This window comes from Schistocerca cancellata, chromosome 5 (genome assembly GCF_023864275.1).
Source record: "Schistocerca cancellata isolate TAMUIC-IGC-003103 chromosome 5, iqSchCanc2.1, whole genome shotgun sequence".
Lineage (NCBI taxonomy): Eukaryota > Metazoa > Arthropoda > Insecta > Orthoptera > Acrididae > Schistocerca > Schistocerca cancellata.
In genome coordinates, this window is record NC_064630.1 from 269,957,463 (window position 1) to 269,973,251 (window position 15,789).

Consider the following 15,789-nt stretch of genomic DNA (forward strand, 5'->3'; position numbering starts at 1 on the left):
GCGCTAATCGTCAGAATAAGCGGCAGGCGACAAGACGACAGGAAATGATAGTACTGCGCATGCGAGAGTTCAAATGTCGCTCATACATGTCGCGTATATGGCCAAAAAGCGATATACAAAATGTACACGCGACATGTATGAGCTCGAGGGTCCGCATACAAGTTCCGTGAATTTTTGTATGAGATGATGTATCGCGACATGTCAAATTGACATGTCGCGATACATGTATCCCAGTGTAAACGTACCTTAAGAACTCGCTTTGAACTGTTGATATTCGAATGTAGTATCATAGACTGGCAGGAATGAGGAATCATGTCTCAAACTTAACATTGCTGCTTTGCACTCAAATTAGTCAAAGAATCAGAGGCTGAATGTTCAATGACCACCCACGAAACATGCATGTTCAAAATAATGTAAGTGCTCATAAATCTTGTCATATAAAAACCATGTTTTGTGCAAATTAAGTGATTCACAGGTATGCAAATGTTGGGAAACTCCTATCAGTTACCACTCACAGTGGGGAAGAAATCTCGATGACGATGCTGCTCACAGTTGTGAACATGAACCAGGATGTTTATTTCAACGTCCTTAGTGAGAGTGTTGCCTTTTCTTCTAAACTATGATGAGAGTACTGTAGTATTCTAAGATTCACAGTGCAGCAAGCATGGTTTAACAAAGACTCTTTCTTCGTATAGCACTTCAACCTCGTCAACTAGTCTCAATCTTATCTAAAATCTTTGGGTCGATTTGGAACAGCATGTGAAACATAGTGGTTTACATACTTACAATTTTGTAGCTGTATTGAATCATATTGACTGCAACTGCCACCTCACCCTTCCCATGAACTTCCACTTTTACCTCCACACACATTTTATTGGCTACAGTATTTGTTTATTAGTGAGGCATATGCCAGTTAACACCAGCCTATTTACACTGTTTACCACTGGTGCATATTGAGTTCATTTACTTCCCCCATCCAGAATACATGGCTTCATGCGTGTTTCATGGTTTTCTGTTCCTGCAAGGACACTTTTTTAATTGTTTCCTGATTTTCATCTTTGGCCTGATTGGGTTTTCACTTCAACCATTTTTTCCATGAGTTTAATACTGACTAAATTGATTGCCACCTTAGTTTTTAATTCTGACTCACGTGGCCTCAGCTGCATTTTTGAAATATGTTTGCATCCTTGCACCACGACCTTACTCTGCCACTTAACGGTTTAGATTGGTTCACAAACTGGAACTATGTAATAATACATTTTCACATTTTGTAGTTGATCTGATGTGCTAAGGGCATAAAGTGAGATTAATCATTGAATACTGCAGCGTAGACTACCTTATTTGGTTGACTGTGAGATGTTTGAAATTTTATGTAATGGTGTCTCTGAACTTAACAAACATGAGAGTCGCACACTTCCATTTCACACAACAGATTCTATATATGTGTCTGTGAAAAATATAAACAAATAGTTAGGCAAAAGGTTTCAGTCTGATCACACTATGGCCAAATAATGAAATCATGTGCCAATTTGGGTGAAACACACAGCTGATATGCTTTATTTGTAGCTAAACAAACAAATCTGGAAACAAGTAAAATAATACACAATTCAGATTTGAAAACCCATCTGCCATTGGATCTATAATCAGCTCCTAATAGTAATGCCTTGTCTGATTCTTATAATTTTATTACTAATCTCTGAAGGCATTTAAGATATCTGTGCAATTATGAACACACTAGAAAACCTGGCAAAAACACACACACACACACACACACACACACACACACACACACACACACACACACGCGCGCACACACACACACACACACACACACACACACACACACACACCATCCATTTCCTCTTCACCTCACTCACTGACATACAGCCAATGAAAACCTAGATTGGAAACTAAAGTCGCTTAAAATAAATCGATAAATCTGTTAGAATTATTCATGTATTGGCTATGAGAGACTTTTCCTGCTATTGTACTGTGAGGATAGTAACTTCAAAGACAGTATTCCACAGAGTTTTAATCTGCAAAAGGGTACGATTATAAAGCTAAGGGCAATCCAGATTCCCTAGTAGCATTCTAATCACATATCCATAAGCTACAAATACAACTTTACTGTTTTCTTTTAAAACCAACTACAAGGGAGAAAAAACAGCATATATTCAAATGGCTCTGAGCACTATGGGACTTAACTTCTGAGGTCATCGGTCCCCTAGAACTTAGAACTACTTAAACCGAACTAACCTAAGGACATCACACACATCCATGCCCGAGGCAGGATTCGAACCTGCGAGCGTAGCAGTCTCGCGGTTCCAGACTGTAGCACCTAGAACCGCTTGGCCACCCTCGCCGGCAAAACAGCATATAGTTGTGTATAAAATGTCTGTTTATATATAAGGAGAAAAAAATACATGAGAAAGAAACAATTTCTCTCACTTTAAATGCTCTGCTATAATTTCACAGCTCAGTGTAGCCCATCAGTTTCTTTCTCGGTCAGTTTTAATAGAAAACCTGGTATGTGCATGTATGTGTGGGCATTTATTACAGTATCATGTAAAGATCTGAAGTAGATCAGTCACATAATTTTCGAGATTTTTGGTAAAGACGACTACTTGTCTTGATGTAGTAGTATAGATGAGTGGCTTCAGCTGCATATGGAATGTGTGAAGAAACATGTGAACACACTTCTTCACTGATTTGGTGTCATCATCAAAGCTAGAGGCAGCATCCAGTGGTTTTCACACTGGAGATTCTGTTACTTGATGCTAAACACCTACAGAGGCCTGAAATTCCCCTCAGTTAAGTGCAGATAATGTTACGACACTTTTTTGTCTTATAAAACATACACACATTCCATCTTAAAACATAGACTTCCATGGGATTAGTGATACTGTTAGTGTAATGCCCAACATAATAAAACCATTAACTCTGAAATCTTACACAACCTGAAGCTGTTTCTTTAATGTGGAAAATGTGTGTGTTTGTTAGAAGGCCAAATGCAATGAGAATGCTAGACATGTTTCTTACTTATCTCAGTAGTTTTCGACTATTTGTCATTTCTCTGAATCTTTCTGCTTTTTCTTGCCTCTATGTCTAGGTGAACAATAGCTGCTTCTCACTGTTTTAGGTTCATCTTTGAAATGTTGTGTAAACCATATTTCCCAGGTGCAACAGAAGGAACATGCGTTACTTACTATTGTTTTAACTATGTATTTTCCATTCTGTGCTGTTTCGTTCTCTCATTAGAAATTTAGTAAAAGTAAAAAATCTCTATTCAGAACATTGTCTTATGCTGGATAACAGATTTTATTGACAGATTTAATAAATAGCTACGTATTTCGATGGAACTCAAAAGCAAACTTTGTGACCAATTAATTTTAAAAATACAGCATGCAAAAAAAATGTGCTAGAGAGGCTAAAGAACTTAACTGGTGTAATCAGTGAAGAAGGAAAGCAATCCTCCTCAGAGGGGGGGGGGGGGGGGGGGAGGGAGGGGAGGGTGCAGAGATTTCAATACTGCTGGGAAACCATTTAGTATTAATGTCTGTCCCATAATCCAATACAACAGTAAGAGTGCCGTATGCAATTTATTGAGACCTGTGCATCCACTGTTTAATATACTGTTATCTCCATCTGAATCTGAACCAAGCAAGCAGAGGTTGAAAACACTGCTTCAGTTGTAACATTTTTTTTTATTTACAATATGACCGGTTTCAGGACCATACATGCCCATCATCAGGTGTTATAACTTTGTACTGTGACCTCGAGCCCTGTGATGGACCAGTATAGGACACTGGTGTATCAAGTCCTGTGCTCGTCCACCGTGGCACTCAGGGCTGCAGCACAAAGTTATAACACCTGATAACGGGCATCTAAGAGATCAAAACTGGTCATGTTTCAACTAGAGCTTTACAAAGCTTCACAACTGAAGCGGTATTTTCAACCTCTGCTATAATGCTCAGTTGCGGATGTTCCTCTGCCAGCATTGTTTGTAAAACAAGCAAATTTCCATTGGTCCACATTTAACTGATAAATAATTATATTCCACCCAGCATGTGTCCTGTTTGATAAATGTTTATTTGGGTGCGACAGGTACCAAATACTTCACTACTTCAAGTATAACAATACTAACACTAATAATAATAATAATACATTTCTCCCTCACTATGACTGTCAATTTCACCACATTATCTCTGTTAGAGTTGTCAATCTAGTGCAGTATCCTCGAGATGATCTGTATAGTTAGGAAATGTGGCAGAGTTCTTACATGCTCGAATTTTCAGTTGGACAATGGGTAATATTCAAATGGCTTACCTGACATTGTTTTGGCCACAAAAGGAAAAACTAATCTGGATTTGAGTCCTGGTACATTATTTGTTTTAAAAAGTAAGTAGTATCCATTGTAATCACCTTCTCCACTCATTTTCTTGGAACATTGTCTTGTTTGCACATTTTTACAATTTTATTTATCTTTGTTTCTGTTTTCAACATCTTTCACCTTGTGTGTGTTTTTTTTTCTATTCAATTGTATATAATTCTATTCAGTTGCACATAATTCACTGTCACCATTTGCTCGCTAGTCTAGTGGCATGTACCTACAACTACTTGTTGTGTTCCTTGGTGTGTGAATACTCTTTGCTTTATTCCTTTGCATGGCTCCTGCACAATAATTTAGCATGGATCCTGCATAATAACTAATTGTTTCTACACGATTTCCATGACAAATTATGCAATACTTCATATTAAATTAGCTGGACCACTTGTGAAAAGATGATTTGTTTTCTCGAAGTGTAAATGTTTTGCAAATCATATTCATGGTTTAGTTTTACAGGTTTCTTCAAAGTGACAGTAGAGAAAGAAGAGAGGTGTTATGAAAGATAGGTGATGGTGAAGAGAGAATATTTCCTTTGTTGCTAGTAATCTGCCACCCTTATCTACATGTCTGATTTCTTCATCTGAGTCCAGCCAAGAAGGGACATGATCCAAAATGTGGCCTTTCCTTCAGGATTCAAGTTTCTCCAATGTATCTTAAAAGTTGTAGTGCAAACTTCCTTTTTATGACTACGTAGAAGGCATTCCATCTTCCTCTGTGTTATTTAATATCTTATTATTTGATTAGTTTCATTATCTTTTTAGTTGATGATATGATAAACAACTGCCTTTTTCCCCACAAATGTTAATTTCTTCTTTCTGTTGTCTCCTCTGCAAATTTCTTACCAGTTAACCAAATTCGGTTCACACAGAAGCTTCAAGTTAATTTTCAAGTAAAAAATATGATTTGACATTTTTTCTGAAGCAAGCACATACGGTGTGTCAAGATTAAAGTAGAACCAAATCAACTAGTGGTAGCAACAGTTTTGTGACAGCTATCACTCCTATAATATACAGCAGAGATGCTAAGTCGCAGATAGGCAGAACAAAAAGACTGTCACAAAATAAGCCTTCGGCCAATAACGCCTGACAACACACATACTCACATGCGCAATCAGTCTCTGGCAGCTGAATACAACTACGAGTAGCAGGGCATGATGGGAGAGGCAACCGAGTGGGGGTAAGTAGGAGGCTGGGAAAGCTTATTTTGTGACAGTCTCTTTGTTGTGCCTCTGCAGCTCAGCATCTCCACTACATGGCGAGCAACTATCCTTTTCATTGTGTATTAGACCGGGGACCTAGAATGACGGAGAGGGTTCGTCCTGCCATAGCCCTCAGTGGCTCACAACCCCACAACAGGTCACAGCAGCCACCCCCCACTGCCGCCCCACACCGAACGCAGGGTTATTGTGCAGTTCAGCCTCCTCCAAACCTATGAGAAATTAAGAGGAAAGTACTGCTGTTCTTGTGATATACTGAAGATAATCAAAAATTAACATTTATCATAAAGTTCTAATAAATTAGAATCAATGTGCATTCTCTTCTTAAGCTTTGTTCCTAACATTTGCAGTTACTGAATAAATTGTTAAAATACCATTGTCACTTTATGAATGAAAACAACACTGAACAGTTATTAACGATGGGACAGAACTTGAATGCATTCAAGACAATCCAAAACTTTCTAAAGAGATAGATACTGGAAAAATACACATCCAGTACTTGGTTTGAAGCTATACTTCGAAATTTACCAAAGAAACTGAGCCTGTTACACAGTGATGTATAATTTCTCAATGCCTGAATTACGGGATGTTAGCAGTATTTCCTTTATCATATATCCTGTTTGTGAATGCATCATGTCTTTCAGTTCACACAGTGTATCAGAATATTTTCATGGAAACATTTTTGTTGCTGGTGCATCAAATTGAATAAACATTAAAGTTAATTCTGGAGGGCAGATGGTGGACAATATGAATAGTGAAGAGTGACCTTGAGAAATCATTTTCCACAGGTATTATTTTGATATGTTATCAATATAGGACAAATTATTTTTATGACGACTTTTCCAAATCCAGAAGCTTATGCAGGAACTAACAAAGGAGGTACTTTGCAGATGGTTGGGATCAATAGGAACAACACTAAGGACAGAGCACAGGAATAGTCCTTTCTATTTCCATGACAGGTTTTCTGCTTTATAGGCATTAATAAAGGTATAATTGGAGAACAACAAACAGATTGTTTAATTAAAATTATTCCTTCTAAACACCACAGGCTGTGGCCCAGGTACCTAACATTTACTCTTAGATTAAATGCAATAAAACAGTCTATTTACTGCAGAGGAGAAAAAAAAAGTCTTTGACAAATGATAACAGTCAATAAAAAACTGCTATCTGCATACAGAGTATAAATAATTATTCTTGGAAAAGAATTCTGACATATCATGTAGCTATTTCTCAACAGTGACTGTAGCAAAAAGATTTGTGTAAATTACACAAATGGTTTAATTTTTTCTACTTGTCCCATCAAATAATGCTAGAACTAAATCTACCTCCACAAAGCAAAAATTCCAAACATTCAAATGCTAATAATCTTGCTCATCAACAAACTACAAATAATTATGTCAGAATCCAAAAAAAACTTTCAAAACAAACAGTCAACTTTAAAGACCTTTCAGATATGTACACTGTTACCAATGATCACATTTAACCAAACTTTATGAAACTCCCAAGTAGAACAATAAATTCTCACCTCTGGAAAGAAAACATTGTCGAAGTGGATACCACACTGATACAGCAACAATAATGACAACAATAGTAACAATAGGAATTGTGTTATTAAATACCCAGGATTGCTTAATGACTTCAATATTATTTCAATTCTTGGTGCCAACGGCAACAGCAGTCTTCACAAAATGTTTCCAATGGAAACAAATGACACTAAAATCTCTGTACAGCATGCTTAAAGACTGTTCATATAAGATTGTATATTTATTTTACAGTCTCCTTGATCAAGATTTATACAGAAATGTGTGTACACTTTTTCGCATACCATTGTTTACTGTCTCTGCACAGAACAAGAGGTAAAATATTCTAACATTCAAATCATTTTTAAAAGCCAGGAGCATTTAATTTTATGTACAGACAAGTAGATAAAAATTTCGATACTGGGGAAAACTCTGGTAACAAGAAATTTTAGACTACTACACTTACAGAGGCAATTGAAAGTATCTCCGAATTTCTTTTTCAGATTTTTTCCTTTATTGTATCAACAATATGACGTCACTAACTGAAAAATCATGGACTCCTCAAGAACTGCAGACAAGAAGAATCAACATTTTTTTTAGTAACCATGGAGGATGATTCCACATTAACAACATATACAAGTTGCTTTGCTTCATAAGCAGGAATTTGTAACACAGTCATCGTACCTCACACATTTCATAACTATATACACATATGAAGTGCAAGAGAAACTTGAGAAGTCCATACAACTATTTCATTTTATTGTTATGTACAAAAAGCTAACTTAAATCATTAGGTCGCCTGACCATTTCAAGTTGTCTGCAGGGCTTTGTCCTCCAACCAAACCTAGCTTGCAAGCAGCCACACATACAGAATGTCAGTGTCAAAAAATTAATACAGGTTGCAACGGTATTAAATAATTTACGACTCATCTAGCATCTGAATTTCAGTGCATATGTAGTACTACTTGAAGCAGCTCAACAGCACAGGAAAGCTAATTTCAGTAATCTTCCCAGCATACATGCAATCCAAGAAATATATAACCTTTACATAAAAGAAGTCCACTTAGTCTCCATCTACAATAAAAAAAAGGGAAAATTACATGACAGCCATTTTATAAATGAGATACAAGATAAATGCTGGTTCACTCAAAATCTGCCAATCCAACATAGCAACACAGAGCAAGAATGCACCTGTAGCCAGCAGGAACAATAATGGAGAAAGTTTCCCTGCAAGAGCAACCACTTCCCTATTGTGCGGTGATATCACACACACACACACTTCCACATACTGCACTACGAATCATCAGACATAAAGGAATTCTGAGATTTCAATTGTTCCAAAGTCTCGATTTGTTGACGCAAGAACAATATCCTGCAACAAGAAATTTCAAATTAAATACAGAAATGAAAAAATGAAATCCAATTAAGAATCTTATAAATGTGATACCTTTGCTCTTGCAGCGTCGCTTGGATTTCAGTAAGTCGAACAATAGACCTTGCAGTTTTCAGTTCTGCCGATACTCGTGTACACTGCAGGCTTCCCATTGTATAACCTTCTTCACTTAATTTTTGAGCCTGGTTAAAAACAATAAAAAATACATAAATTTTCTACTTTTATGAAATTTAATACTGAATATTAAATCTCAACAAAGATGTGGGTCAGATGCTGCTAGAACAGAGCCACAGGTCCAGACTATCTGCACAACGGATTTTCATAGTCAAAAAACAGCTATCAGCTTTTGGTGTGTTCCATTGTTAGGGCAATTTATTCACTTTTGTGGATCTGATACAGCTAACCACCTCAACCTTTGGAATCATCCAAAGGAAAATGGAGTGGTAGTTTACCCACACAATTGTTTACAGAACATAGCACATACACCAACAAGCACAGCAGTGTTCCTGCTACTGAGTGATTTTAGTTGCTTTTCTTTTCTGTTAGCACCATTCTCTGTATATATCACTGAAAGGAGCAGCTGTGCAGGAATGACTTCCAGTGAATCACCTTCAAAGGATCACTATAGTTTTGGCTTTTGTTATAATTTGTTTTGTTACCAGTTGTATCAACAATTCACTGGATAAGCAATTTCAATCTACTGAGTTTAAGTGACCATACACATGACTGAATATCTTATCTCCTCAATTGTTAATCTATCGTTTTCAAATTCTCACAGAACTTTATTTACCCTCTTTTATCTCCAACCAGTTTTTAATTCTCAGAATAGTTTTGGCTTTACTTAAAACTGTGATGAAGCTCACTCCACTCTCTGAATACTTTCTGACTTTTCTGTTGATTCACGGTGAGTCAAACAAATCATTCAGTATCTCCATTGCACATTTACTTTAGATGATGATGATGATGATGATGATAATAATAATAATAATTTCAAGGACTAAGAGAAGGAGATATCAACTAAATACATGAATACAAATGTGAGAAACTGAAGCAGCAACCCCCGTCCCCAACACACACACACACACACACACACACACACACACACACACACACACTCTTCAATCATCAATAAGAAGGCAAATATTTAACTTAATGGAATCAATGCTCCCATAGTCAAATTTTATTTTCCTCTCTAATTAAAATGTGAGGACCTATATGGAGACTACATTAACTGTTCATTAAGGCTACAGATGTCTTATTATCTAGAAACACAGGTAGATGTTTAAGAAGTGTAGAGCATATCAGACATGATCAGAGAGACCATACAGTTCTTGCAATATTTGATTGTCTTCTCAAATGGCTAAGAATATTACAGTGAGCATACTAGAATTTGTTAGATGTTGTGATGCCTACAGTGAGTGTGGTGGTCGTCTCATGTAAATCTAAATATGCATAACGATTTGTGTGTTACACCGAAGTATTTCACTGATCTGGAATCAAACATACCAATTATATCCTTGTGAACACAATACATCTTCCTTAAGGCCTCCCTACTCTTTTAAGCTTCTCTACTCTAGCTATCTCTATATTAATTTGTTTTTTATCTTTGAAAATAGTGTAGACAACTGAAATGCTTCTAAAAGACACTGACTGAATATGTATGCTTCTGCTTCACAGAACAAACCACAGATTGCAGCAAAGAGGGGGAATTTATACCACATAAAATTTGCCAAAGTGGTATAAAAATGAAAATTTTCCCAAACTTAAGTAGTTTCTGAACACCAACAAAAGAAAAATGGAAGTGTGTCAGTTACAGGGACCACCATTTACAGAGTGAAAGAATGCAAGTCATTTAGCTGTATGTTAATATTCTCCCCCCCCCCCCCCCCCTCCTGCTGCTGCTTCTTCTTGACTACACGTAAAAGTGGCGAACCAAGCCATGGTTTGGACTCCCCATTTACCTTTGGTGAACAGTCCTCTATGGATTGTTAAGCATATGTAATGATTAGAGTTCAGATTTTGCATATCATTTTTTTACGGTACCTGGTGTCGTATCTTTACAAATTATTATACTTTGGAGGTACTAGGCTACTTTAAATTCAAATTTAAATTGTATATATCTGCATATTTTTGACGTTTGAGCATATTATTGTCATATTTAGAGGAAATGGCCATAAAGATGCACATTTTTGACATTTAGACGTCATATTGAGGTTCATTTTGATCCCTGACAATCCAAGAACCCCAGAATGTTAGGCCAATAAATTTCCAAAACGAGATAATAGGGGACGAGCCATCAGAATAAAAGTCTTTCAGGTAAATGTCAGTAGCTTATGGAAGGAGATATTCTTGTTTTTCCACTTAGGTAGTCTCTCGGATAAGGAAGCTAAAGACTTTTGATGGTTCATTGTTGCAAGATTGATTATCAGAGTAGAAACATGCTTTGGTATTTATTGCCCGCAGTTAATGCGTGTTCAGGTCGCTCACCAAATCCTTGCAGTGCGCCAACAATGCCCTTCTAGTTCCTGTTGGCATTTCGGAATATGAATCATTCTTGTGTGTGTTTCCACACTGTTCACATCAACTCTTGCTACCTTCTTCAAATTACAAATATGCCCCGACTAAAAACCAATAATTTACGGAAATTTATCAGGAGTGATGTGCTTTCACAACAGACAGAAAAATAATATTCTGCCAACTATGTGAAAAAGAGGCAAGTTTAATTTTATTTTTTGGTAGTTTTTCCAAGAAATTAAAAGAGTTATTAAGTTCATTTGTACAATTGTACTTATTGATATTTATTCATTTCTCCAATGCTTTAGATCAAGGTTGATTTCAACTGCATTAGCATAAAACATCATCTCAGCACCAGAACAACGCAACCAAGATACGGTTAAAAACTTCACAGCAACCATTGATCTCCTCATTTTCGAAGCTTATGGACGAAAAAAAACGAGTTCAATGAAGATCTTTGTGAGGCTTTAATAAAAGCAAACACCCCCTTGAATAAGCTGGAGAATGAAGGATTAATGACCTTCTTGAAAAAAGTACACAGGAAAAGATATTCCTCGTGAGTCAACGCTCAGAAAGAACTATGTGGACCCATTGTATGAAAGTGAAAGGTTTTTCGGTAGTTTTTATGAATGTACATATATGAAAGTCAATGGATATAATTTGGTATATATATGGGCCGAAGTAATAGTTACCAAAGCTCTAAAACTAAATTATGTTTGAATGTTTATTTTTGTAAAATGAACACTGTTGCGTGGATGTAAAAAGAAACTAAATTTAAAGTGAGTGAAGTTTTTCAAGAAAGGAAAAGACAAATGAAGAAAGGACTTGAGGAGGAGACAGTCTGTCTCTAAACGTTGACTGCAAAAAAGAAAGTAAATTTATTTTTAAAGAATATATATACATTTTTTTTTTTTTGCAAATTAAACAATTATTATTTTGGTCAATGTATATGCATAAGAAAATAGTCAAAATATAGGCAGGTTCTAAAATGGATATAGTTTGTTTTCATTCACGTAGTGTCCACATGTTTATGTGTATTTTTTAATTTAGTTTCTCTATTACAGACATTGGAGAATATTAGGAAAGCCATTGGCGAGTCTCCAGTCTGGCTATCTGTTGATGAAACCACTGATTCTTGTGGTCAGTATATGGTACACGTCATAGTTGGAAAACACTCTGACAATGAGGCTGGTCGAGGACACCTATACTGTGCAAAGCAGTGGAACGAATGACACACATCATGATTGCATGCACAGTGCAGGAAGCATTGTGTAAGTTTTGCCAATATTGGATACTTTAAAATAAATTATAGGTAACATAAGACTGCAGTTTTTCACATCATATCGCGAGCCAATAATTAGTTTTTCATGTTATGTCCCAAGCCAATAATAAAATAATTAAAAAAATTGTAAAATCCTTTGATTTTCTTTCAGGCATGCTATGGAGAAGTAAAGATGAGAAACGTGGGGAGAAAAAGGTTTTGGTCATTGTGACGGATAGTGCCGCATATATGCTGAAAGGCGCAGAGAGTTTTCAGGTGTTTTACCCTAAAATTATTCACCTCTCATGTATGTCTCATGGCAACCATCGAGTCGCTGAAGAGGTCAGAGCCACATTGTCAGAGGTCAACAGCCTTGTATCTTCGGCAAAGGTTTTCATCAAGGCACCAAGCCTAGCGAGAGCTTTCCAGACTGCTCACCCAGACTGTCCTCTGCCACCTGAACCAGTCTTGACAAGGTGGGGAACGTGGTTTTCAGCTGCAAACTATTATGGAGACAACCACAGAAAAGTTGCAGAGGTATTGATGCCTATGTAGTTCAGGATAAATTGAATAAGCAAAGAAAACGAACACAACATAGAATTCCAATATTAAGCTTATATGTCTGTACAGCAGTTTTCATCTTGTAACAGACATTCACTAGATTATTATTTCCTTGTTCCACGTCCTAAAGGGCTTTGAAGACAGCGAAAATTTAGTCATACCAAAAGCCAAGGATGCCTTGAAGAATTCCAGCATGTTACACAGCCTATCTTTCATCCAAGTGCACTTGGGTGGCCTTCCAGACCTAATTGAGAAACCTGAGACTCATAGCATTGAAGTTATGAAGGCAATGGCTCTCGTCGAAGGACTCAGGACACAAAGCAAAGAGTTGGCCAGTTCCGATCAGTGAGAGACTTACAAGAAAATTGGATGCAGTTCTTCATAGAAACCCTGGTTGGCCTACAATTCGGAAGATCGCTCAGTTACTGGAAGGAGATAAACACTCCAAGAATCTAGATATTTCGTGTCGTCTGATTTCTCTGCTCTTAAATTTTTACCTGTAGTGTCACGTGATGTTGAACGATCATTTTCAAGATTGAAAATGTTATCAGACCATAACAAAAATTTTCTTGTACAGAATAGGGAAAATATATTGATAGTTCAAACAAACAAATTCTTAGAATTTACCAAACTTATTGTGTAAGTACATATGTTATACTTCACCTTACTCATTGAATTACAGCCATTATTGAAAATATTTGATGGTTATTCTTTAATTTTCCCAAATAAGATGCATATTTTAAAGAATTTATCTACAAGAAATGCATAATTAAAGAATTTTAGCTGCATATTTAAAGGTATATATTGGCAGGAAGAGCATATTTAACTGCACATTTCGAGGAGTTTTGGCGCATAATTCGTGGGTTGTAAGTGAATATCGATCCGAAAACTAGTTTTTTTTTCCTTACTTTCTGTGCTTGGGTGTGCACCGTTTCTTAACCTCTTCTTTATTCTGGCGAATGAAAAAAAATCAGAGAGTGAAAAAAATTGAAATTTTCCTCCCCTATATATTCATTCTATGAGATCTCCAAGATATTACTGCACTGCTTTCTCTACTATATACATGCACACAAAAATTTTCAATCAATTTTTGCAGAAGGGGTGCTGCTTCTAATTTCTTTCCACAATAATTTCAGTAACAATTTTCTAGATGGGGGCCATTTAAACTTTACTACTGAATGCAGCTAATTTGTCCATGTCTTTGGGGTTTGTCTCTTACAATTAATTCAAAGAATGAGTTCTGCTGCTGCAAGCCATGGCAGCTGAACATTTTTAATGTTAAAATGGTGAACAACCTGATAATTAACCACACTCCTGAGCTGTTTAGTCCGATTATGTCTGTAACCTATCCTAATAATGGTGTTGAACAACTCCATCACACACTAACACCTTACCTGCTTTTCTAAAGCATCAGCAGGCCAGCCACGTACATGATTGACCAAGTCATCACGATAATGGTTCAACAGACTTGGTGTCAAATGGGTCCCTTGTGGACGCAGTGCATGTAAAGAACTGCAACTGCCTACTGTGCCCAAATTCTGCAAGGAGCTCAGGTTACTGGGCGGACTTGCCACTGAAACAAAAATATTGTGAACATACAATGTGTGCTGCAATTTGACACACTAAACTGTACCATCAGCATCTCACAATTTTCCTACATATTGGTACAACAACAAACAACAAAGCCATTCAAACAGTTAAAATTAAATTGACTGAAAAAAAATAAGCACAACACTTTCATCTTACTGAAGAAAAAGTACTATATCTAAAAACAAAGATGATGTGACTTACCAAACGAAAGTGCTGGCAGGCTGATAGACACACAAACATACACACAAAATTCAAGCTTTCGCAACCAACAGTTGCTTCATCAGGAAAGAGGGAAGGAGAGGGAGAGACGAAAGGATGTGGGTTTTAAGGTAGAGGGTAAGGAGTCATTCCAATCCCGGGAGCGGAAAGACTTACCTTAGGGGAAAAAAGGACAGGTATACACTCGCACACACACCCATACCCAACCGCACATACACAGACACAACCAGACATTATATATATGTGTGTGTGAGTGAGTGAGTGAGAGAGAGAGAGAGAGAGAGAGAGAGAGAGAGAGAGAGAGAGAGAGAGAGAAAACTGGTTCCTTGATACAGCAAGTTTGAACACTAGCAAAAATAAAAACAAAAATTAAATTGCTTCTCTCTTCTTTCCCTTTGTTCATAGTTTCAAAGGCAATAAATGACATACATATGTTTAGGTGTAAACATTTACTAAATTTTAATAATGGGAGTTTTGTCTAATCACTTATTATAATTGGTAAATTATACATTCTAGTAGTCAAACCTTAAAGTTCTTTCCAGATTTTGGGCATTTAAAATTGCTTTGGACAAATTTTCAGGCAAATGCCCATTAATAAATGTCCTGCCCACTGGGCATTTGCCCCACCCACATCACTAGACTTGTGTCCCAGTTCTTAGCTCACAGATCATCATTTATCACCCATTTCTAGCACATCCATCGTGGATAATCGCAGAGGTGCTAGCTTAACATATGTGAAAAATGTTTGGAAAATATTGGATGACAACTAAATGCCTATTGCACTTCATATTACAATTTGTCACTCACAAACAATATAACTTTTTTCATTGATTATGTGAAGCTTCCAACACCATGAAACATTCCAATAATATGACATAAATAAAAAGGGATCTCAAGCCCCGTCTACACAGAACTTCAAAGGCAGAGTTACCAACAATGTTGCTCACACATCTACTTCAAATTCCAGAAAGTATTTTTCATGTATTGGCACAATCAGCCAAACTACAGTCAGCAAAGAGGTTATCACTTAATGCACGTACATAAGGAAATGAAACACCTTTGAATAATGGGATGAAACACCCTTTATTGTTTGATTACATAACTAACAATCACTGGAAACAGTAACTA

General features: G+C 36.7%; 1 protein-coding gene across 2 annotated transcripts in view; it reads right to left on the minus strand.

Moving 5' to 3' along the window:
• Positions 1-6,378: 6,378 nt before the first annotated feature.
• LOC126187462 (WW domain-containing adapter protein with coiled-coil homolog) overlaps positions 6,379-15,789 on the minus strand; it is a 99,097-nt gene continuing 89,686 nt past the window's right edge. For both annotated transcript variants that reach the window (XM_049928556.1, XM_049928557.1), the window contains 3 exons: positions 14,247-14,425; positions 8,571-8,698; positions 6,379-8,495 (listed from right to left, as the gene is read on the minus strand). In XM_049928556.1, coding sequence (XP_049784513.1) covers positions 8,417-8,495; positions 8,571-8,698; positions 14,247-14,425 — 386 coding nt within the window. In that variant the 3' untranslated portion in view covers positions 6,379-8,416. The remainder of the gene's footprint in view (positions 8,496-8,570; positions 8,699-14,246; positions 14,426-15,789) is intronic.